The sequence below is a fragment of the Eleutherodactylus coqui genome, chromosome 11, assembly GCF_035609145.1.
Source record: "Eleutherodactylus coqui strain aEleCoq1 chromosome 11, aEleCoq1.hap1, whole genome shotgun sequence".
Taxonomy (NCBI): Eukaryota; Metazoa; Chordata; class Amphibia; order Anura; family Eleutherodactylidae; genus Eleutherodactylus; species Eleutherodactylus coqui.
Window position 1 is genome coordinate 95,763,999 of NC_089847.1, and position 24,068 is coordinate 95,788,066.

At 47.0% G+C, this 24,068-nt stretch overlaps 1 protein-coding gene across 2 annotated transcripts in view; it reads left to right on the plus strand.

Annotated features, from left to right (window-relative positions):
• LOC136582227 (cathepsin F-like) overlaps positions 1-24,068 on the plus strand; it is a 62,269-nt gene that overhangs the window by 16,457 nt on the left and 21,744 nt on the right. For both annotated transcript variants that reach the window (XM_066583102.1, XM_066583103.1), the window contains exons 6-10: positions 7,483-7,596; positions 9,914-10,059; positions 10,675-10,771; positions 15,301-15,381; positions 20,570-20,689. In XM_066583102.1, coding sequence (XP_066439199.1) covers positions 7,483-7,596; positions 9,914-10,059; positions 10,675-10,771; positions 15,301-15,381; positions 20,570-20,689 — 558 coding nt within the window. The remainder of the gene's footprint in view (positions 1-7,482; positions 7,597-9,913; positions 10,060-10,674; positions 10,772-15,300; positions 15,382-20,569; positions 20,690-24,068) is intronic.

Consider the following 24,068-nt stretch of genomic DNA (forward strand, 5'->3'; position numbering starts at 1 on the left):
ATTGCTAAATCATACGCACCCAGCTACGCTTTACTGCTGGGTTCGCCATTTGCTTTCCTTAATTGGGAAAAAAAATACCTGCTCTCCAAGAGTTATAATAACTCTGCTACCCTCACGTTCTGTGACACATAAGCAGGGACACAGCGCAGTTATTAAACTTCGCAGGTTCATTGAATATACGCAGTGCTGCCTGTTGGTGGGAAAAAACTGAAAACAAATCTATTTGTCCAGCCTGTGTCCGTCCTTACGCCTGTGTAGACGTGTGAGCTGCGTGAAAAACATTGCTAAATCATACGCACCCAGCTACGCTTTACTGCTGGGTTCGCCATTTGCTTTCCTTAATTGGGAAAAAAAAATACCTGCTCTCCAAGAGTTATAATAACTCTGCTACCCTCACGTTCTGTGACACATAAGCAGGGACACAGCGCAGTTATTAAACTTCGCAGGTTCATTGAATATACGCAGTGCTGCCTGTTGGTGGGAAAAAACTGAAAACAAATCTATTTGTCCAGCCTGTGTCCGTCCTTACGCCTGTGTAGACGTGTGAGCTGCGTGAAAAACATTGCTAAATCATACGCACCCAGCTACGCTTTACTGCTGGGTTCGCCATTTGCTTTCCTTAATTGGGAAAAAAAATACCTGCTCTCCAAGAGTTATAATAACTCTGCTACCCTCACGTTCTGTGACACATAAGCAGGGACACAGCACAGTTATTAAACTTAGATAATTCATTCACTAGAGGCAGTGGGGCCTTTCGTTTTCCAAAAAGGGCAAAAATTATATTTGGCCTGCAGTCTTGCGCCAATTTATTTCCTGCCTGGGAAATCTAATCACTGGTAATACAGCATGCTGAGGGGTAGGGGTAAGCCTAGAGGACGTGGACGTGGACGTGGCCGAGGACGCGGAGGGCCAAGTGAGGGTGTGGGCACAGGCCAAGCTCCTGATCCAGGTGTGTCGCAGCTGTCTGCTGCGCGATTAGGAGAGAGGCACGTTTCTGGCGTCCCCACATTCATCGCCCAATTAATGGGTCCACGCGGGAGACGGTTATTAGAAAATGAGCAGTGTGAGCAGGTCCTGTCCTGGATGGCAGAAAGTGCTTCGAGCAACCTATCGTCTACCCGCAGTTCTGCGCCGTCCACTGCTGCCAATCCGAATCCTCTGTCTGCTGCTCCTCCTTCCTCCCAGCCTCCTCAGTCCACTACAATGACACCTGCTCAGGAGCGGGAACACTCCCAGGAACTGTTCTCGGGCCCCTGCTTAGATTGGGCAGCAGCGGTTCCTCTCCCACCAGAGGAGTTTATCGTCACTGATGCCCAACCATTCGAAAGTTCCCGGGGTCCGGGGGAAGAGGCTGGGGACTTCCGCCAACTGTCTCAACAACTTTCTGTGGGTGAGGAGGACGATGACGATCAGACACAGTTGTCTTGCAGTGAGGTAGTAGTAAGGGCAGTAAGTCCCAGGGAGCAGCGCACAGAGGATTCGGAGGAAGAGCAGCAGGACGATGAGGTGACTGACCCCACCTGGTGTGCAACGCTTACTCAGGAGGACAGGTCTTCAGAGGGGGAGTCAAGGGCATCAGCAGGGCAGGTTGCAAGAGGCAGTGCGGTGGCCAGGGGTAGAGGCAGGGCCAGACCGAATAATCCACCAAGTGTTTCCCAAAGCGCCCCCTCGCGCCATGCCACCCTGCGTAGGCCGAGGTGCTCTAAGGTCTGGCAGTTTTTCACAGAGACGCCTGACGACCGACGAACAGTGGTGTGCAACCTTTGTCGCGCAAAGCTCAGCCGGGGAGCCAACACCAACAGCCTCACCACCACCACCATGCGCAGACATATGATGGCCAAGCACCCCGCAAGGTGGGACAAAGGCCGTTCACCGTCTCCGGTTTGCACCCCTGCCTCTCCCCCTGTGCCCCAACCTGCCACTGAGATGCAACCCCCCTCTCAGGACACAGGCACTACCGCCTCATGGCCTGCACCCACACCCTCATCTCCGCTGTCCTCGGCCCCATCCAGCAGTGTAGTTCAGCGCACCGTTCAGCCGTCGCTTGCGCAAGTGTTCGAGCGCAAGCGCAAGTACGCCGCCACGCACCCGCACGCTCAAACGTTAACCGTCCGCATCGCAAAATTCATCAGCCTTGAGATGCTGCCGTATAGGGTTGTGGAAACGGAGTCCTTCAAAAGTATCATGGAGGCGGCGGCCCCGCGCTACTCAGTTCCCAGTCGCCACTACTTTTCCCGATGTGCCGTCCCAGCCCTGCACGACCACGTCTCCCGCAACATTGTGCGCGCCCTCACCAACGCGGTTACTGCCACGGTCCACTTAACTACGGACACGTGGACAAGCACAGGCGGGCAGGGCCACTACATCTCCCTGACGGCACATTGGGTGAATTTAGTGGAGGCTGGGACAGAGTCAGAGCCTGGGACCGCTCACGTCCTACCCACCCCCAGAATTGCGGGCCCCAGCTCGGTGCTGGTATCTGCGGAGGTGTATGCTTCCTCCACTAAAGCACCCTCCTCCTCCTCCTCCTCTGTCTCACAATCAAGATGTGTTAGCAGCAGCATGTCGCCAGCAGTCGGTGTCGCGCGGTGTGGCAGCACAGCGGTGGGCAAGCGTCAGCAGGCCGTGCTGAAACTACTCAGCTTAGGCGATAAGAGGCACACGGCCCACGAACTGCTGCAGGGTCTGACACAGCAGACCGACCGCTGGCTTGCGCCGCTGAGCCTCCAACCGGGCATGGTCGTGTGTGACAACGGCCGTAACCTGGTGGCGGCTCTGCAGCTTGGCAGCCTCACGCACGTGCCATGCCTGGCCCACGTCTTTAATTTGGTGGTTCAGCGGTTTCTGAAAAGCTACCCACGCTTGTCAGACCTGCTCGTAAAGGCGCGCCGGCTCTGCGCACATTTCCGCAAGTCCCACACGGACGCTGCCACCCTGCGCACCCTGCAACATCACTTTAAGCTGCCAGTGCACCGACTGCTGTGCGACGTGCCCACACGGTGGAACTCTACGCTCCACATGTTGGCCAGGCTCTATGAACAACGGAGAGCTATAGTCGAATACCAACTCCAACATGGGCGGCGCAGTGGGAGTCAGCCTCCTCAATTCCTTTCAGAAGAGTGGGCCTGGTTGGCAGACATCTGCCATGTCCTTGGTAATTTTGAGGAGTCTACCCAGGTGGTGAGCGGCGATGCTACAATCATTAGCGTCACCATTCCTCTGCTATGCATCTTGAGAAATTCCCTGCAAACCATAAAGGCAGCTGCTTTGCGCTCGGAAACGGGGGCGGGGGAAGACAGTATGCCGCTGGATAGTCAGGGCACCCTCCTGTCTATTTCTCAGCGCGTACAGGAGGAGGAGGAGGAGCATGAGGAGGATGAGGAGGAGGGGGAAGAGACAGCTTGGCCCGCTGCTGACGGTACACCGGCTGATTGCCTGTCATCCTTTCAGCGTGTATGGCCTGAGGAGGAGGAGGAGGAGGAGGAGGAGGATCCTGAAAGTGATCTTCCTAGTGAAGACAGCCATGTGTTGCGTACAGGTACCCTGGCACACATGGCTGACTTCATGTTAGGATGCCTTTCTCGTGACCCTCGCGTTGCACGCATTCTGGCCACGACGGATTACTGGGTGTACACACTGCTCGATCCACGGTATAAGGAGAACCTGCCCACTCTGATTCCCGAAGAGGAAAGGGGTTCGAGAGTGTTGCTATACCACAGGACCCTTGCGGACAAGCTGATGGTAAAATTCCCAGCCGACAGCGCTAGTGGCAGAAGGCGCAGTTCCGAGGGCCATGTTGCAGGGGATGTGCGTAGATCGAGCAGCATGTACATCCCAGGCAGTGCAACAGTCTTTAAGGGCCTGGCCAGCTTTATGGCTCCCCACCAAGACTGTGTCACCGCTCCCCAGTCACGGCTGAGTCGGCGGGAGCACTGCAAAAGGATGGTGAGGGAGTACGTAGCGGATCGCACGACCATCCTTGGTGACGCCTCTGCCCCCTACAACTACTGGGTGTCGAAGCTGGACACGTGGCCTGAACTAGCCCTGTATGCCCTTGAGGTGCTTGCTTGTCCTGCGGCTAGCGTGTTGTCGGAGAGGGTGTTTAGTGCGGCTGGGGGAATCATCACAGATAAGCGTAGCCGCTTGTCAACCGACAGTGCCGACAGGCTAACACTCATCAAGATGAACAAAGGCTGGATTTCCCCAGACTTCTGTTCTCCACCAGCGGACAGCAGCGATACGTAAGCAATACGTAGGCTGCACCCGCGGATGGAAGCTACGTTCTCTCTCACCATCCAAAACGGGGACATTTCTGCTTCATCAATCTGTGTCTAATATTCCTCCTCCTCCTCCTCCTGCTCCACCTCCTGAAACCTCACGTAATCACGCTGAACGGGCAATTTTTCTTAGGGCCACAAGGCTCACTCAAATAATTTTTCAGAACAATTTTTATAAGTTTCAATGCGCTTAAAAGCATTGGAACTTTAACTTGAACCAATTTTTCGTTACACTGGGCTGCCTCCAGGCCTAGTTACCACTTAAGCCACATTAACCAAAGCGATTAATGGGTTTCACCTGCCCTCTTGGCTGGCCATGGCCAATTTTTGGGATGTACATTAGTACTGTTGATACAGCAATTTGTGTGGGCCCTCGCCTACAGTGTAATCAAATTAATTTTTAGCCCACCTGCATTACAGCTGACGTTACCTCAGCTGTGTTGGGCAATGCAATGGGATATTTTTGTGTACCGCCGGTGGGTTCCAGGGAGCCACCCATGCTGTAGGTGCACACTGAGTTTTTAATACATCTGTACACTTCTAAAGAACCCGTCTGACCGGGGCATGCAGTGTGGGCCGAAGCCCACCTGTATTACGCACGACATTACTACCTCAGCTGTGTTGGGCAATGCAATGGGATATTTCTATGTACCGCCGGTGGCTTCCTGGCACCCACCCAGGCAGTGGGTCCACAGGGAGTTAAACCTACATGTGTCCACTTGTAAAGAATCCCAGTCTGACTGGGGCATGCAGTGTGGGCCGAAGCACACCTGTATTACGCACGACATTACTACCTCAGCTGTGTTGGGCAATGCAATGGGATATTTCTATGTACCGCCGGTGGCTTCCTGGCACCCACCCAGGCAGTGGGTCCACAGGGAGTTAAACCTACATGTGTCCACTTGTAAAGAATCCCAGTCTGACTGGGGCATGCAGTGTGGGCCGAAGCCCACCTGTATTACGCACGACATTACTACCTCAGCTGTGTTGGGCAATGCAATGGGATATTTTTGTGTACCGCCGGTGGGTTCCAGGGAGCCACCCATGCTGTGGGTCGACAGGGACTTCACAATAGGGAGTTGTACCTGCCTGTGTCTATGAATTAAAAAGCCCGGTCTGACTGGGGCATGCAGACACCTTGACAGAATGAATAGTGTGTGGCACATAGGTTCCCCATTGCTATGCCCACGTGTGCAGCTCCAGATGGCGGTGGCACAGGATTCTATTTCTCATTGCTTCTGTACAGCATTGTGGGCTATCGCTCCGCCACTTTTAAAGAGGGTCGCTGCCTAGCCGTGCCAACCTCTGCAGTGTATGCCTGCGGTCCCTCGTCATGGCAGACGCAATTCTAAATAGACATGAGCGTGGTGTGGCATGAGGGCAGCTGAAGGCTGCGCAGGGACACTTTGGTGTGCGCTGTGGGGGGGAGGGGGTGCGGTTGGGCAGCATGTAACTCAGGAGAAGTGGCAGTGGAGTGTCATGCAGGCAGTGATTGTGCTTTGTTGGAGGTAGTGTGGTGCTTAGCAAAGGTATGCCATGCTAATGAGCGCTTTTCAGAAGTAAAAGTTGTTGGGAGGGGGGGGGGGCCCACTCTTGCCGCTATTGTGGCTTAATAGTGGGACCTGTGAACTTAGGATGCAGCCCAACATGTAGCCCCTCGCCTGCCCTATCCGTCACTGTGTCATTCCCATCACTTTCCTGAATTGCCCAGATTTTCACACATGAAAACCTTAGCGAGCATCGGCAAAATACAAAAATGTTCTGGTCGCCCATTGACTTCAATGGGGTTCGTTGTTCGAAACGAACCCTCGAGCATCACGGGAAGTTCGTTACGAATAACGAACACCCGAACATTTTGGTGTTCGCTCATCTCTAATTATAATACGTTGCTCTTTTAAAAAAGGTTTTAATATTTTTCCATTGAAATCTGTTTTTTTGTGGAGATAAATGTTGTTTTTTTTCTCCTTCAAGCTAGATTTTTTTTTTTCCTTTACATTACAGATAGTCCCCGACTTGCGAACATTAGAGTTACGAATTTCGCAAGATACGAACTATCTGTCCTGCACAGTATGATGTAATGCTATGGCATTACATCATACTGTGCAGGGACCGGGCAGGCTTCTATCAAGCCTGATAGAAGCCTGTCCGGTCAGATCGCGGTTGCTAGGCAGCCGGGGGCCTTCTGAAAGGCCCTAGGGCTGTCTATGCAGAGCGCCTATCAAGCCGTGCGCTTGATGGGCACTCTCCATAGGCAGCCCTGGGGCCTTTCAGGAGGTCCCCCGGCTGCCTAGCAACCACACAGCGTCCCGCGATCTCATCGTGGGACGCTGTACAGGCCCCCTGAACGTCGAGTGCAGGCTGTTCTTACAGCGGGCACCCTGCGGCAGCAGTTCCGACGAGCCGCGCAGCTCGTTAGAACTGTTAACACTTTAAATACCGCTGTCAGAGCAGTATTTAAAGTGTTAACAGTTCAGACGAGCGGCGTGGCTTGTCGGAATTGCTGCCGCCGGGTGCCTGCTGTAAGAACAGCCGGCACCTGACGTTGTATGGAGCGGGATCCGCCCGCGATCCCACTCCATACTACCATTTGTTCGACTTGCGAACAGGTTCCTGGAACGGAACCTGTTGGCCAGTCGGGGACCATCTGTAAACTTTATTGAATCTAGTGTTAGAATATTTTTTTTAGTCCCTGAAAAGGATTTAAAGATGAATTTGTTTGATTGCTGGGATAGTACTCTATATTACTTATTTAGTGCATTCTACTAAGTCCATAAGAGCAGCCTACTAGACTTTCCAGGACTAATAGGCTAAGTTACATGGCAGATATGAAGGCCTTTGTCAGGTTTCCAGCTACCATGGGAACCCATTGGTACCTTACAATCGCACTGCGGGATGCCGATGGGTGACAGAAAGAGCCCTTGCCCCTGTTTTCCTCATAGATGTTGTTGATTGTAGCATGTAAGAGGTTAAACTGCCAGGATCTGAGGCTTCTCCGTTCCTGTCTGTTAGGGTAGAGTCAGCTAAGCCACCACCTTAAAAAGATGTATATGCAGGTTTACAGCCTCTTTGTGACCACAGTAAAAAGTGTATTGTTGGTCATCAAAGGGTTAATTAGAATTCATCTTGAACATGTGGCAGAATCTATCACCTTCTTTGTATAACAACCTTGGTATGATTGCCCCAAACCTCTAATCCTGTTTTTCAGAGGCTTTTAAGAGACTTCAGATATTTTCTCAAAATCTCAAGAAAGCAAAGGAGATTCAAGAAAAGGACCAGGGAACTGCTGAATATGGGATCACAAAATTTAGTGATCTCACAGGTGAGAAGCTGAGTATTGTCTAGAGAAAAATACAATAGACCGTAGAAAAGGAAAGCATATATATTGTCAGGCAGCTTGCTAAACTCGTCAGCAGAGCTTTAACCCTTTCCAATCCAATGTCGGGTCTGCCCCGACATCATAATTTCCCTCCACAGCTCCGATGTCAGGGCAGGCCCGACACTGCAGTGCAGGAGTGCATCTGCACCCGATCATCAGACACATCGGGTGCAGATACACTCCTGCACTGGTCCTCATCAAGGACCCCCGAGGAGAAGGCAAAAAGGGTTTTTAACCCTTTCTGCCTTCTCCTTTACACATTACATAGCACTCAATTAGCGCTATGTAATGCACAGAGATTCCGGCCGGCGATCATGTGACCGCCGGTGTCAGCAGACCCCCAGCTGTTACATGATCGCCGAGCCGGGGGCCTGCACCGTGGGGGGGCTTGCTAACCTGTCCAGCGTCTTCCGCATTCTCCCTTCTGTCTCCCGACTCGGCGATCATGTGACCGCTGGGTGCCACCTGACCCCAGCGGTCACATGATCGCCGAGCCGGGAGGCAGAAGGGAGGATGCGGAAGACGCCGGACAGGTAAGCAGCCCCCCCCATGGTGAAGTGAGCATCTGCACCCTCCTGAACTCTGTCAGTTCAGGAGGGTGCAGGGAAATGTATTTTTTCTCATACATTTTCAAAAGCTCCAATTTATTTGGAGCTGGGGAGAATGAATGAGAAAAAATAATTGGATTGGAGAAGGTTAAACTAGAATAATAAGGGAAGGGAAAGGCCAGGTAAAAATATACAGCTAATGAATACAATTGAGAACTTTGTTAGTAGAAGTAGAAAGAAAGAACAAATTCTGAAGGAAAGTAAAGCCTAAATCACAAACTAAAATGTTTCTACACAAATTCACAGAGCATGGGGAAACCAACTAGGAGCATTAGAGCTCCTAACACAGGAAGAGAAATATGTAGTCATAGGTATCACGGAAACTTGGTGGAATGATGCACATGATTGGAATAGCTGGCTTGAAGGATACAACTTATTCATAAGAAAAAGACTTAAAGTGGTTGTCCAGCCAGAAACCTTGCATGTCATTACTTCTGTTTGCCCATTTCCATGCACTTTGTAATATACATTGTGCATGGAAAATGAAGCAAACACAAGTTTTGCACTTAACTGAAGGGGTGCCCCCCCCCCCTGTGTTGCTCCTCCGTCGTCCCTGGTTACGATAAGAATCTTCTCTTCTTCTTGTCCTGCCGCAGCAGCTCTTGTCGGCGTGAGAACAATCCTCTTCTCATCCGCGCATGCGCAGTTCTTCTCTCTGCAGCCGGGACCGATATATGATCTCCTTGTGTGCAGGGGGGGGGGGGGGGATGGAAGAGCGAGGCGCAGGAACTGAGCTCCCGCCCCCTCTCTGCCTCCTCTCCGCCCCTCTGCACTATTTTCAATGAGGAGAGGCGGGATGGGGGCGGGGTTAAGGCTAAGGGGCTAAGAAGCAATGTGATAAAACTTAGAGAGGAGAGACACAGATTCAATATAGGAAAAACTTTTTGACAGTGAGGGTGATTAATTAGTAGAATCGGTTGCCACGAGAGGCGGTGAGTTCTCCATCAATGAAAGTCTAGAGTGATTTTTAGTGAATCCTGCATTGAGCATGGGGTTCGACCCAACTACCCTGGAGATCCCTTCCAACTCTACTATTCTATAATTCTAGAGGAAATATCATAATATTCCTAGTAGGATTACTGTAACCTCTAGGAGAGGTTGTTCCACAAAACTGATCGGTGTGGATCTGTCAGGTGGGACTCTTGCAATCTCATGAACAGAAGGCCCTGAATGTTGCATAATGATTGGAGCAGTGGTCATATGTAAATACTTCTGCTCCATTCATTTCTGTAGGACTGCTGAAGATAGTTTATCATGTCTTTGGGAAATTGTAAATGTATCAGACAATGGGTTTATGCTAATAGACAGCACACTCTTAACCCTTTCCAATCCACTGTCTGATGTCTGAAGACCTTCTGATTGAAGCCTGTACAGCTTCGATGTCAGAAGACGTCCGGCAGGGCATTCTTACTGTATATAAGTGGCCACTCAGTTGTCGGGGGCCTCTCCAGCATGTCTCATACCGCAGTACCCGCTCTAGCCAGCAGATGGCGCCACTGTATAATGGCAGAAAGAGGAAGTCCCCTAGGAAACCCTGAATCCAAAATTGGATTGCAAAGGGTTAAACTCTTCACTAACTATCAGCTAACAGTAAACTCTTCACTATCTGCAAATTCCTTGTGTTGCTTACACAAACTATCTGTAACTTTTAGAGGAAGAGTTCAGGACTCTGTATCTGAATCCGTTACTCTCTAGCCTGCCTTCTCGTCCTATGAAGATGGCTCTGATACCAACTGATCCACCTCCTGCACAGTGGGATTGGAGGGAGCATGGAGCGGTAACTGAAGTTAAGAACCAGGTAGTGCCCAGTCTTAACATTTTCTAAAATATGAGAGATGCCCATTTTTTGTCGATTTTTAAATATGTCAGTTTCACCCAATCTCTTTGTTTTGATTCCTTTTGCAACTGTTACATAAATTTGCTGTGAGAACTTTGCTTTTTCGCAATGGGTGTAGTTATTTTTCAAGTGGTTATTAATAATGTCAAATGTCTTCATCACATCACTAATACAAATGTATCTGTTCTTGTTTAATTTTTATGTAATTATTAGGGATGAGCGAGTATACTCGCTAAGGCACTACTCGCTCGAGTAATGTGCCTTAGCCGAGTATCTCCCTGCTCGTCCCGAAAGATTCGGGTGCCGGGGCGGGGAGCTGCGGAGGGAGAGCAGGGAGGAACGGAGGGGAGATCTCTCTCCCTCTCTCCCGCCCGCTCTCCCCTGCTCCCTTCCGCAACTCACCTGTCAGCTGCGGCGGCCCCCGAATCTTTAGGGACGAGCGGGGAGATACTCGGCTAAGGCACATTACTCGAGCAAGTAGTGCCTTAGCGAGTATACTCGCTCATCGCTAGTAATTATGTTCATTATGGTATGTTACTGTATAACCTTGGTTTTGTTTTGTTTTTATCTCTATAGGGTATGTGTGGCTCGTGTTGGGCATTTTCAGTAACTGGAAATATTGAGGGACAGTGGTTTTTGAAGAAAGGATCACTTCTTCCCCTGTCTGAACAAGGTACTGTTGCTTTAAGAGGGAAATTAATGATGAAAATATTATCATAGCATCTAAAGTGTGCCTATCTTTTTTTTTTTTTTTTTTTTTTTTTCTGGTTTTTAATTACAGGGTTTGATCAGTGGGGTCTGGATGCTAGAAGACCCCATTGATTGCTACAATGAAGGGGTAGAAGCACTCTGCACTCTTCCCTTTAGGGCTCAGTCACACGGTCATGTGTTCTTTCATCAACGCTGCAGAGAGACGTCCGTCTTGAGGTACGGCCGTCTTCTTCCTGCAGTAACGGCTCAGTCACACGGGCTCCGATGCGCCCGTGTGACTGAGCCCTTACTCTGTTCTGCGTTTTTCATCTCCCAAGAGGTGGGGTTGTGTTAGCCGTTTCCAGGGTATGTGATTTTCATAGTCTTTGCACTGCTATCCGAAGAGAGTGTAACATTGCTGATGTGAGCTAAAAGTTGCACAGTGCTAAGCTGAATGCTTCATAGCACCAAATAAAACATCTGACATCCAGAATGTTTTAGAACAAAATTAATGTGGAGGACTTATACTAAGCAGAGGGTGGTAATAAATGGTTCGTACTCTGATTGGACCACAGTCGCTAGCGGGGTGCCACAGGGTTCAGTATTGGGCCCTACTCTGTTCAATATACTTATCAACGACCTGATAGAGGGGCTGCACAGCAAAATATCAATATTTGCAGATGATTCAAAAATATACAATATAATTAATGCAACGGAGGACAATGTACGGCTACAAACGGACCGAGATAAGCCGGGGGCTTGGGCAGAAAAATGGCAAATGAGGTTCAATGGTGATCAATGTAAGGTTATGCACATGGGCAGGAGAAACGGATGTTACCAATATTCACTTAATGGGGCACTGCTAGGGAAAAGTGATATGGAAAAAGACCTGGGGTACTAGATGACTGTAGACTAAACTGGAGTAACCAATGCCAGTCAGCTGCTGCAAAGGCAAATAAAGTCTTGGGGTGCATTAAAAGAGGTATAGGGGTGAGGGACGAGAACATTATCCTTCCATTATATAAGGCACTTGTCAGGCCCCACATGGAATACTGTGTACAGTTCTGGTCACCGGTGCTCAGGAAAGATGTCACAGTGCTTGAGGGGGGTTCAAAGAAGGGCAACTAAACTAATACATGGAATGACGGGACTGGAATACCCAGAGAGGCTATCCAAATTGGGACTATTTACTCTAGAAAAAAGAAGGTTAAGAGGTGATCAAATAACCATGTATAAGTACATGAGGGGACAATACAAGGATCTCTCCCAAGATCTGTTTACACCCAGGACCACGACGGTAACAAGAGGGCATTCGTTGCGTTTAGAGGAAAGCAGCTTTCATCACCAACATAGACAGGGGTTCTTTACTGTAAGAGCAGTGAGACCTGTGGAACTCTCTGCCGGAGGAAGTGGTGATGGCAAAATCCATAGAGGAGTTTAAAAGGGGACTTGATGTCTTTCTGGAGAGGAAGGATATTATAGGTTATAAATTTTAGGTTAAGTGTCAATCCTGGTATATAGGCAGGTAGGAACTATTAGGGGTTGATCCAGGGAACAGTCTGATTGCCATTAGGGAGTCGGGAAGGATTTTTTTTTCCCCAAAAAGGCTATTCGGCTTCTGCTCTTGGTTTTTTTTACCTTCCTCTGGATCAACACAGGAGGCTAGACAGGCTGGACGAGATGGACATTGTCTTCATTCAGCCTAATGTACTATGTAAGTAGTGCTTTCAACAAATCAGCATCATGTGATTATAAGTTAATGGGGTTATCTAAGTTAGATAAAAGTTTAAAAGATCTGTTATTGGTGTAAAAGAAAAACTCCCCTTTAGTTTTCCCCAGAGTTTCAGAGCTGAGGCTCTGGTGGTCCTACCAGTCTTTGTATACAGACTGTAGCAAAAACAAGAAGGCACCTCTTGGTGATGTAAGTCAATGGATAATGAATTATGAACACAGTATCCTGCAAAATGCCACTCTCTTGGAGGAGTTTCTTTGGACACGTGGAGGCAGCGAAGTGGGTCTCCTGGACACACAAAATATCAGCATGATTCGACAAAGTCTCCTTCCATAGGGACAAGCGCTGAAACGGAGAGTTTAGCCCGTTAGCATTTTGTAGTTAAAAGTTTATTTTAACACCTATTTTGCTGAGATATGCTTAGGAGTCTAAGGGGTGTCTTCTCAAAACATTAAGGGGGAAACGGGTCGTTTGCTGATTGATTCTTTTCTGGAACCCTGGGTCTCCTGATTGGCAGTGCAGGCTTCTCCGCAGCGAGGTTGATGTTCCAGAGCTTCAAGGTGGGAGCCGCGTCCTTTGGTGATGAGGAGACATGGTTTACACCATCCTTATAGATCATGAGTTTTGGGGGAAAGCCCCACTTATATGGGATTTTTGCTTGTCGTAGGGCATTAGTAATTGTACAGAACTTCTTCCTGGCTTGAAGTGTGGTTTGTGATAAATCTATGTATAGTCGGATTTCTGAGTAGGGTGCTGGGAGCAGTTTTAGCTTGCAGCCTGCTTCTTTTATAGGGAAGAAATGTAGCCGTGCGAGTACATCTCTAGGAACAGAATCTTAGGCAGCCTGTAAGCTCTATCGATTGTTAAGTCCATAGAGGTGGCATCGGGGAGCACGGATAATATTAGTTGTTGGAGATACTTAGTAATGCCTGTCACCGGAATATTTTCTGGAATTGCTCTAAACTTAATATTGTTGCGACGGTTCCTATCCTCCATGTCTGCAATTTTTATCTTGAGCGCATCTACTTCCTCTGTCAAAGTGTAATGAGAGTCGATCAGTTCATTATGGGAGTGCGGGATCTCTCCCATTTTGTTTTCAATATGTGTGGTCCTTTCATCCAGCTCCACCAGGTTTGCTTTTAAAGAGTGTGATAAAGAATCAAAGCTGGATTGGAGTGAGTTTCTCAGGGCAACCACCATCTCTTCTACGAATGCTTCAGTTGCAGGTGTTTCTGATGTGGTAATAGAGGAAATTAGGTCATTTGCAGGAGGCATATATGTACTTTTAGGCTGCTCAAGTGGACTGACTGAAGGTGATGTTTGAGGATGAGCCCAGTCTTTCTGAGCGGGCGCCATTTTGTGAGCTTGTTGTGTGTCTCTACCGGGAGCCTCCACACTGGGAGAGGTAGACATGCAGGAGGAAGACCGACATGAGAACGCTCCTTTCAAGCTCCCCTCTCCGGGATCTTCTTGGAGAGGTGCCAGGTTCTGCGGTGAAGAGCCGCGCGGTTCTGAGGAGTCCCTCTCCCCTCCCGGCGGGTATAGAGATGGTGTCGGCTCCTCGGCTACATTTTCTCGCGATCTGGTAGCTGCGGTGAAGAACTCCTCCAGGTGCCCTGCCTGGGCTCGGTATGACTTGCAGCGGGACATCAGAGGACCGCCGAGGTTTCCAAGTTGATTGTGAGGTGAGTTAGAGCTTGGTCTAGTAGCTTTCCTGATGCTTTGAGAGCCTGGTATCGCGGAGGTCCGGACTGAGCAGCCATTCTTGTGTTCGGCTAAACCACGCCCCCCAAAATTCCCAAACTTCATGGTCGATGAGGGTCGCCTCACAGTTCCCAGATTGTTCTAAAATTTGGCAAAGATCGTTTTTTTGTTAATTGGAATGAGATAGGTAGGGTGGGAGCTAAACTTTTAGGCCTCATGTCCACGGGGAAAATCAGGCCCGCTACGGATTCTCGATGGAGAATCTGCAGCGGGTCCCTCCTGCCCCGCGGACATGAGGCATAAAAATAAGAATAAACTTACCTCTCGCCCGCTCTGGATCTTCCCTTCGCCGCGGCTTCATCTTCTCTCCGTCGCGGACGGATCTTCTTTCTTCGGCCCGGCGGATGCGCAGGGCACGTCGGTTGCGTGCCCCGCGCATGCGACGTCCCGAAGAAAAAAGATCCGTCCGCGACGGAGAGAAGATGGAGCCGTGGCGAAGGGAAGATCCGGAGCGGGTGAGTAAATTCCCATTTTTGTCTCCCACGTATCCGGACGGCTTCCATAGGCTTCAGTAGAAGCCCGCGGGAGCCGTCCCCGCGGGAGACCCGCACGAAAATGGAGCATGGTCCAGATTTTTTCATGCTACATTTTTTTTTTTTTAAATCACTTTTATTGACCATCCGCGGGTATTTATCTACCCCGCGAGTGGTCAATGCATCCCTATGGGGTGCGGATCCGCAGGCAGGAGAAGAGTTAAAATCCGCTGCGGATTTTAATTCTTCTTTTGCCCGTGGACATGAGGCCTTAGAAAGTTAAAAAAATAATGGCCACCCTAGCGTATATACACACAATGTTTACACGCTAATGTACTTTCATTGACTGCTTTCTCCGCATATCATGCGCATGCATTGCATGCGTATTACGCTGTGAAATCACAGTCGTATAAATGAGCACGTAGAGTGACTGGATCATATAATGATCAGGCGACACGTAGTCATCTTTTCTATAATCACACATTCCTAGTTTGATGATACTTGTAAAACCACTCTTATAAGTCCTTTATTTCTGTCTTGCAGAGTTGGTGGATTGTGATCTTGTGGATAAGGCGTGTGGAGGGGGTCTCCCATCAAATGCATATGAAGCTATAGAGCATCTAGGTAGGTGTCCATGTAACTTGTTTCCAGGTGATGTCAGGACTACTCTAGCTCCCAATACTATTTGATTTCTGGTTCTGTCTGTAAGGCAGCACAGAAGCTGCAGTTGGCATTAGCTGAAAAGAAAGAATCCTAAGGGCTCCCACACACTTGTGTTTTTTAACGTGAATGTCAATTGGACTTTCTAATGTTAAAGACTAGAGATGAGCGAGCCCATGCGGAGGGGGCGGAGAGAGATCTCTCTCACTTTCAATCTCCTTCAAGCCATTTAAAATAGTGCAAAAAAAAAAACAATACTCACCTCCCTTCAGCTGCCAGGGCTCAGCCGCAACTTCTGGAGCTGTCCCGGCTCTGTAGTTCTGAGCTATCAGCAGCCGGGAATTTAATCACAATCAGAGCTACCAACAGGCGGGGACAGCGGCAGAAGTCCCCGCTGAGCCCCGGCAGCTGTCAGTGGCTTTGCAGGGAAGGGCTTCATAAGCCCTTCCCTGAAAAGCCTTTTAAAATAGTTTAAAAAAAAAATACTCACCTGCTGGGGCTCAGCGTTGACTTCTGCCGCAGCCCCAGCAGCTATCAATGGCTTTTCAGGGAAGGGCTTCATAAGCCTGTTGGTTTCTCAAACCATTCTAAAATTTTGCTAGTCACATAGACTTTCCTTTTCTTTGTTGAGTTTAAAGCATAGATAAAAGATTGACTCTCTTGTGGGTTCAATGATCTCACTAACCCACTGCTACATTTTATTCCCGTTTTCATAGAACTTCCCTTTGATTCTATCTCTTTGGCGCAGATACGCCTGGTCAAGTACCTCCAAAATCAGTTGACGTGTTGTTGAGATTTCGGCCTCTGAAATGGGACTTCCGACTTATTATCCCATTCCAATTTATCTAGTTGATCAAAGAGGGCCTCTATCCTCATGCTTCCTGCCTTTTTAAGCCTGGATCCATGAAAGATAAATATTCCCTAAGAGCACCTTTAAGGGCTTCCTACCAAATAGGTAGAGGGGTAGTATCCATATGATGTATTTTAATAAAAGTCTCAATAGTTTGGCGGACATCCCTCAGACGAGGGGTCTCCCAATAAATTATCATTCAGTACTATGCCCTGACAGGGCTCCATAAACAGGCGCATGGTCTGACCTCAAGAAACAGCCCATAGAGCCCCTTGGGGCGAAATCAAGTAAACCGTGAGATATAAATAGGTAGTCCAACCTCCCGTAGTTGTTATGAACAGCAGAATGGTAACTATAGTCCCTAGACTCTGTGTGGAGGACTCTCCAAAGGTCTACCATCCTCATTTCAGCCAGTCTTCTACATACTCTATGGCAACCATGGGTCTAGAGTCAGATTGAAGTTCCCTCCCAATATAATACTTGAGCCCACAGCAAACTGCGCCAGTTCATCCAATAAACGACAGACAAATGCCACCTGGCCTGTATTAGAAGAATAAAGGTTAGCTATTAGTACACGGTGTCCCAGTTCCAATTTGAGAAACAAGAATCTACTTTCTGGGTCAGTTCTTAAGGCTGCAACCTGATGCGGGAGACTTCTATGGAATGCCACTGACACGCCATGTGTTTTTTGTTTTTGTTTTTTTTCTCAGTAAGCGTTATGGTACCATTAAGTACAGTAGTTATTTATTCCTTTCGGAAGATGGTTACCCTTAAAGTGCGTCTCCTGAAAAAGAGCAATTAATACATGTTTTTTATGCATATGTTCCAAAATCTGGCTCCTTTTTGATGGACTATTCAAACCTCTTACATTATACGTTCAAAATAAAAAAAATTGCATATTAAAGCTAGGGTGAGCAGGGCCAGAGACCTCGGACATAATAAAAATTTAAAAAAAGGGGGGGGGGGGTGTTATATATAGATATACACAATAGATAAATAAAATTAATAAAATATATAATATTTTATTAATTTTATTTATCTTTTTTTTTTTTTTTTTAAAAACAGAACCAAAGAAGAAGTTCTGTTGATTGGTGTATAGAAACCCAATCCTCCAGGAGGGGATACTGAAAATTGTCAGAAACGGATGGCGTCAATCCAAATGGGCAATAACAAAGAAAAGGATGAAAAAAAGAGAAAAGAAGACACGGATGACGGGAGGGAAGGCCTTCCTGGCGCCAGTGCCACCAGGCACATATTCAATTAACTAACCTACTTATCTAGTAGTAAGGGGTTTAGAAAGATGTAATCCACAAATTTATTGCTCACCAATTTGTGTGTGTGTGTATATATGTGTGTGTGTGTGTATATATATATAGATAGATAGATAGATAGATAGATAGATAGATAGATAGATAGATAGATAGATAGATAGATAATTGGTGAGCAATAAATTTGTGGATTACATCTTTCTAAACCCCTTACTACTAGATAAGTAGGTTTAGTTAATTGAATATGGGCCTAGTGGCACTGGCGCAAATATATATATATATATGTATGTATGTATATGAAGAGGAAGATGGGAAGGAATAAAAATTATAAAAAAAGAAAGGGGGTGGAAGTGGAAGAAAAAAAAAAAATAAATAACCCCTTCACCCCCACAAAGATAATAAATACATTAACTTTGGTGAACAATTATATACCCCAACAGCCCCCAATCTTATCGGTTATTCCCCAAGAAGGCGAATAGATCAGCCTAGTTTTCAACTGATCAGGGTCTAGATTTGGCCTCATGCCACTTTTCTCTGATAGCCATATTCGGAAGCTTTTGGATATTCGACCAGTCTGGTAGCGCTCGACGGGGGAGATCTAGAATTCCGAAGAACTTAGCTGTATCGGCTGGAGATCTAAACGACAGCGATAGGCGAGCCGTTATGGCTGAGAGTCTCTCTTCTCCCAAGTGCATTTCAAAATTGCCTCTTTGTCTTTGTAATAGTGAAAGACACAAAACATCTTTCTCCCTGGTTCTTCGGATCTGGGGCCCTGAGCCCTATGGATACAATCTATTTCGACGAGTATAACTGCGTCCCGCTGTAATCAAGAATTGAAGAAGTGTTGCGCCCATTCTTCTAACTGTAGGGGAGTTATTTCTTCAGGAACACCCCTCAATCGCAGATTATTACGTCTATGCCGGTTTTCCAGGTCGTATAAATGCGACATTACATCTGTTAATTTCTGGGCTTGGGCATTTAATAACCTGGGCTTGTGCTTCCAATAGTGAATATACAGTAAAACCTTAACTAACGTCATTAATCCGTCTGGAAGCAATGGACTTTAGTAGAAATCAATGTTAGTTTAGGATATTAGTTCTATAGGAATTAATGTAAATCCAATTAATTGGTTCTAGACGTTCCAAAAAACACACACAACCCCATTTAATAAAGAATAACTCTGGTCTTTAATACCAAAAACAATAACAATACTGAATGAATATAAAACACAACTGTAAAGAATAAATTAACATTGCAGGGACCTCATTATAGCAGTACTTATCCTTGTGTTATCTGTGCTTCGACATAGGACTGCAGTATTTATTTGCAAACGTTTCTTTACTGTACTGTACTCTTCTGTACAGTACTTAGTACTTACATTTTGCAGTACAATGGAGATTCAGGAGGCAGGCAGTGTTCAGCCGGCACTTTGGGGATTCAGCTGCTGTACTGTGTCAGGAGGCAGGCAGACATAGCAGCGTTCAGCCGGTACTGTGCACTGTGGAGAGGGGAGGGGGAGGAGTAGGCACGCACTGATGCAGGAGAAGCAGGAAGTGACCGGCATCAGCTGCGTGCCAGCTCACTGAATGGCGCCCAGGGTCATGGAGCGGTCGGCGCCCTTATCTGAGAAATGCAACTTTATTTGAGGGACCGCCGCTGCCCTGACACATCGACTTAAGTTGAAATCCGCTTTACTTCAGAGTAATGCTACTCAAGGGTTTACTGTACCTCTTCTTGCACATTTTCTACCAGCATTATGAGATTGCCCATATGTTTAACTTCCTGCTGTATAAAAGATATTGCCTCTTTATGTGAACCTTCAAGATGCTGGAAATCTTTCTTCGTAGGTGAAGTCTTCAAATGGCTTTTCTAGTCCCTCTCTTCATCAGAGCTAGGGCTCTCCTATGATACAGCTGAGGTTTTAATTTTAGGAGATGCTGCATCTTAAGCGTGACCTTTCACGGGCGTTCCATGAGCTGCACTTCTCCCCTCTATGTGATGCAGAGAAAGCTGCTCATTTAGATCAATTTTTCTATTGGACATCTGGGCCTTATTAGAGCCCATCTGGGGGCATTCTTGCGCCAGGAGACAACCACAGCATCAGCCAAGACCAAAGCCCCTTCACGGGCCTCCCTAGATGTTGCCACTTGGGGCAAAGTGCAGTGACTATGGCTTTGCTTCTTGTATAGCTGTATGCTGTTGTATGCCTGCTGTAGGGGGGTCCCACACTGCCCACTATCTAGCTCAGGATTAATAGAGGGATTGATAGAAAATTGTGACTTATCAGAGTCCTCACCACCAATCGTCCATGTCACTCCTCTGCCCACCTTCTCCGTCACAGTCGGGTGACAGGGGCAACGAGTGTTCGCAGTCCTGCATTATCTGGTGTCCGTCAGGAGCCGGGGAAGCCTCTGCTATTCCTCGCATTCCAAAATAGCGCTGGATGGACGGTATCTCCTCCTCTGCTGCCTGCCCGTGCCTCTCTTCTTTCCCATCTGGCTCTAGGATAGACAGGAACACGGGACGGGACCCGTTCTCCCTTTTCCTCTCTCCTTTCTCTTCTCGCCCAGAAGCTGTCACTGCTCCCGTAAGCAATCACAGCAGTGCACCAAGAGCATCGGAGGGAGAGCCCAGAGACCTGGGACCAGAGACCGGGATAGCGTGCGGTTCGTGAGGTGCGGTTTGTCCCGCTCCAGCAGGTCCAGTCAGGTGGAGGCGGAGTATCCAGCAGCGCTGACGTCGGGAGGTCAGACTGACGTCCTGCCACTACGTCATCTGGAAACCCCCACTGGGACTCCACTGGGATTGGACCTTGAACCACAAACAAAAATTTTATGCGCATTTCACAAAAGTTATGCTTTGATACAAAATTTCATAAAGGTGCCTGTAATTTATGAAGTCCCGTGTGCCATGTTTCTGCTTTCAGAAAGTATATGGGGATATAATGTGAGATGCAGATTTTGTGTCTTTCAAAATTGTAGAATTATAGTGAAAGTGTTAGAGAAAACATAACGAAACACTTTTCATTCTCTAGGAGGACTTGAGTCAGAACAAGACTACAGCTACCATGGCCACAAGGGGCAGTGCAGCTTTTCAACCAAAAAAGTCTCGGCTTATATTAACAGCTCTGTGGAGATTCCAAAAGATGAGACACGTAAGTAGATAGAGGCTCTTGCTCCTGGGTTGAAATCAGACATTTTAATAACTTAACCCTAAGTCTTATGGCTGCTTAGGTGTAAGTCTAGTTACAGAACTGATAACATAGTATGTTAGACCGAAAAAGATCTGTATCCATCTAGTTCAGCCTGACACCCCAATTGGTGACGCTAATTTTCAACATTTTACCCCTTTAGTGGCGGTTTTCTTACCCCCCTGTCAGACCCACCAGGGCAGGTTTTTTAAATGGGCCAATCATTTCATTTCAACTAATTTTCCAGTCGTATTCCGAGCCATAAAGGTTTATTTTTCCATTGACACAGCCATATGATGGCTCGTTTTTTGCAGGACAAGTTGTATTTTTAATGGTATCTTTTTTGGGTATGTATAATGTATTGCATAACTTTTGTAAAAAAAAAAAAAAAAATTGTAGGGAGATTGGTGGAAAAAAAAGAAATTCTGCCATTTGTATTTTGAATTTCATTTTTACGGCATTCAGCTTGCAGAATAAATAATGTGATAACATTATGCTCTGAGTCATCGCGATACCAAGTTTATACAGTTTTTTTCATGTTTTGCTATTTTTATACATTTAAAACATTTTTTTTCTTAAAGGTTTGCTTTTGTGTCGCCACATTCCAAGAGCCGTATTAATTTTATTTTTCCATTGCCAGAGCTCTAGAAGGCCGTGTTTTTTGCAGGATGAACTCTAGTCTTCATTTATCTAATTTTTGGGAAAATGTAAAATTTTGATTGCTTTTTATTCAATTTTTTTTCTAGGGACAAGATTAACAAAATCTGTAATTCTGGCATGTTTTTTATTTTTATTTTTCACTGCATTCTCTGAGCAGTATAAATAATATATTAAAGTAATTCTACAGACCAGTACGATTATGCCAATACCAAATTGTAATAGTTTTTTTCTTTTTCGCTACTTTTTCACACTTTTTTAAATTTTGTTTTTGTCCCTTTTAGGGAACTTGCATAATTCTTTTTTTTTTTTTTATTCTTCTAATAGTCTGCTATGCTGAGGCAAAGCAGGGTATTAAACAGGCTATGATGCTCAGACAGACCCAGATGATATATTGAAGCCTCTGGGTGCCACAGAGACCCATCAGGACCCCCTGATTACATTGCGGGTGGAAGTCTGATGGTGAGAGAGGGAACCCCCTCCCTCTGTCAGCCCTTCACATGCTGCGGTCACAGCATGTAAGGGATCAAACAGTGGAGATCAGAGGTTTTCTTCATTCTCCGCTGTAAGAGCTGGTGCCCGCCTATCATCTGACAACCGATTACTAGCTTTCCGTGCCATGGGGACCATCGTCAGGCTTCTGACAAGTCAATGGTCTCTGTGGCAACATGTAAACCGTGCAGATGTTCTCTGTGGGACTGTGTAGCGGTGAGTGCTCACAACACAATTCTACAGCTTATGGCATTGTGTTCTGCATGGTCCCATAGTAAAACATAGCCTGGAAAAGTTCCGGGCTATATCGCTATTGGCAGTGGAGCTAGTCCTGGAAAATTTCTGGGACTGCCACTGAAGGGGTTAAGGGAAAAAAGTTCCTTCCTGACTCCATGTATAGCAATCTGAAGTAATTAGTAACTACAACATGTAATATTGTAACGCTAAAGAAAGCCAGTCAGGCCCCTTTTTTTGTCAGGTTTGCCATCACCAGGTCCTCGGGCAGAGTGATCCATAGCCTCACTGCTCTTAAAATAAAGAACCCCCTTCCATGTTTGCGTAGTAATCTTCTTTCCTCTAGATGTAGACTAGAGGATGCCCCATTGTTGCTGTCACATTGCTGGGTATAAATAGATGATTAGAGAGACCTCTGTATTGTCCCCTGATATATTTATGCATACTTATTAGGTCGCTTGCCAGCCTTCTTTTTTTCTGAACTAAACCCCAAGTTTGATAACCTCTCTGGCTATTGCAGTCCGCCCATTCCATTTATTACTTTAGTCTTCTGCCTTTGTACTCGCTCAAGCTCTGATATGTCCTTCTTGAGTACCGGTGCCCACAACTGTATACAATATTGCATGTGTGGTCTGACCAGTGTAAAGAGGAAGAACAATGTTCTCGTCATGTGCCCCTAGACCTCTTTTGATACACCCCTATTATTTATTATGACAGGAGATATTATAAACTGGAGAGTATTTCTTGTGCACATTTCAAGCAAGTTTGAGGAAAAAGACTCCTGTGCTCAGGGTACCCAAAAGACACTAAATATTTAGTGATGTAGTAAAAATTACATCTGAAGAAGATATCTTGTATAGTCAATAGGGATAATCATAAGGAAGTGATGAATCCTTAGTGTTAGAATATATTTCACTGGAAAAGAGCCAAAAAAGCAGTACCTGATAAGGTGCAGAGCAGGCGCAATCGCTGCTAAGCAGGCACGATTGCCATAAGGCTGGCGCAACGGCCGTAGGGTAGGCACAATGGCCGTGGAACCCAACAATATGCAGCAAGCCAGACTATAAACCAGTTGCTTGAGAAAGGCGGTCTTTATACTCACTGAAACGCGTTGCATGTACTTGTACTTTTGGTCTTATGACGATCTTTTAAGCTAATAAACCTCCGCTATATTGGAATATAGCCACCTGCTGGTAAATTATTCTTAGGATCTCCCCTGAAGCTCAGTGAAGGGCTTTTTTTCTTTTCTTAAGCCTATAAACCAGAGGAGCTAAATTGTCCATTGCAGACTTATATGCAGTCACCCACTCATCCCAGCCCAGATTTGGGAGGAGTGACTGCAGACAACCAAATCTGCAATGGGGACGCATTTGGCTGGAATTCCACTGCGGCTTTCTCTCCCCATAGAGAGGAGCGAGGCCGCAGCAGAAAAAAATTGACATGCTGTATATTTAAAATCCGCGCCGTTACGCCCGGGCCTTGCCACAACGGAATTTGCTAATTTTTGTCCACTTGGTTGGCAAATAATGGGATTAGCGGCGGCAGGCGGATTCGCCACAGTGAAATCCGCACGGAATTTCTGCAACAAATCCACCCTGTGTGAACCTAGCCTTAACCCATTAAGGACCAGGCACAGTAAATTTACAGCACCTGGTCCTGGGCTTAAATCACCGCCACAATTAAAATTACGGCGGCGCTTTAAACCTCCTGGCTGTGCAATCAATCAGAGACAGGAGCGGGTTATCAGCTGTTAGTAACTGCAGGAAAAGCGTAAGCCCCCTAGGAAAACCAGGATACAAATTGGATTGGAAAGGGTTAACCCTTTCTGCCTTCTTCTCCGAGTACACAGTACTCAATGAGCACTGTGTACTGAAAGTAAAAGTACAGTGCAACTTTCATATTGGGAGCCCGGGTGGGTCATGTGACCGCCGGAGTTCCTTGCTACAGCAGAGCTGGAGGG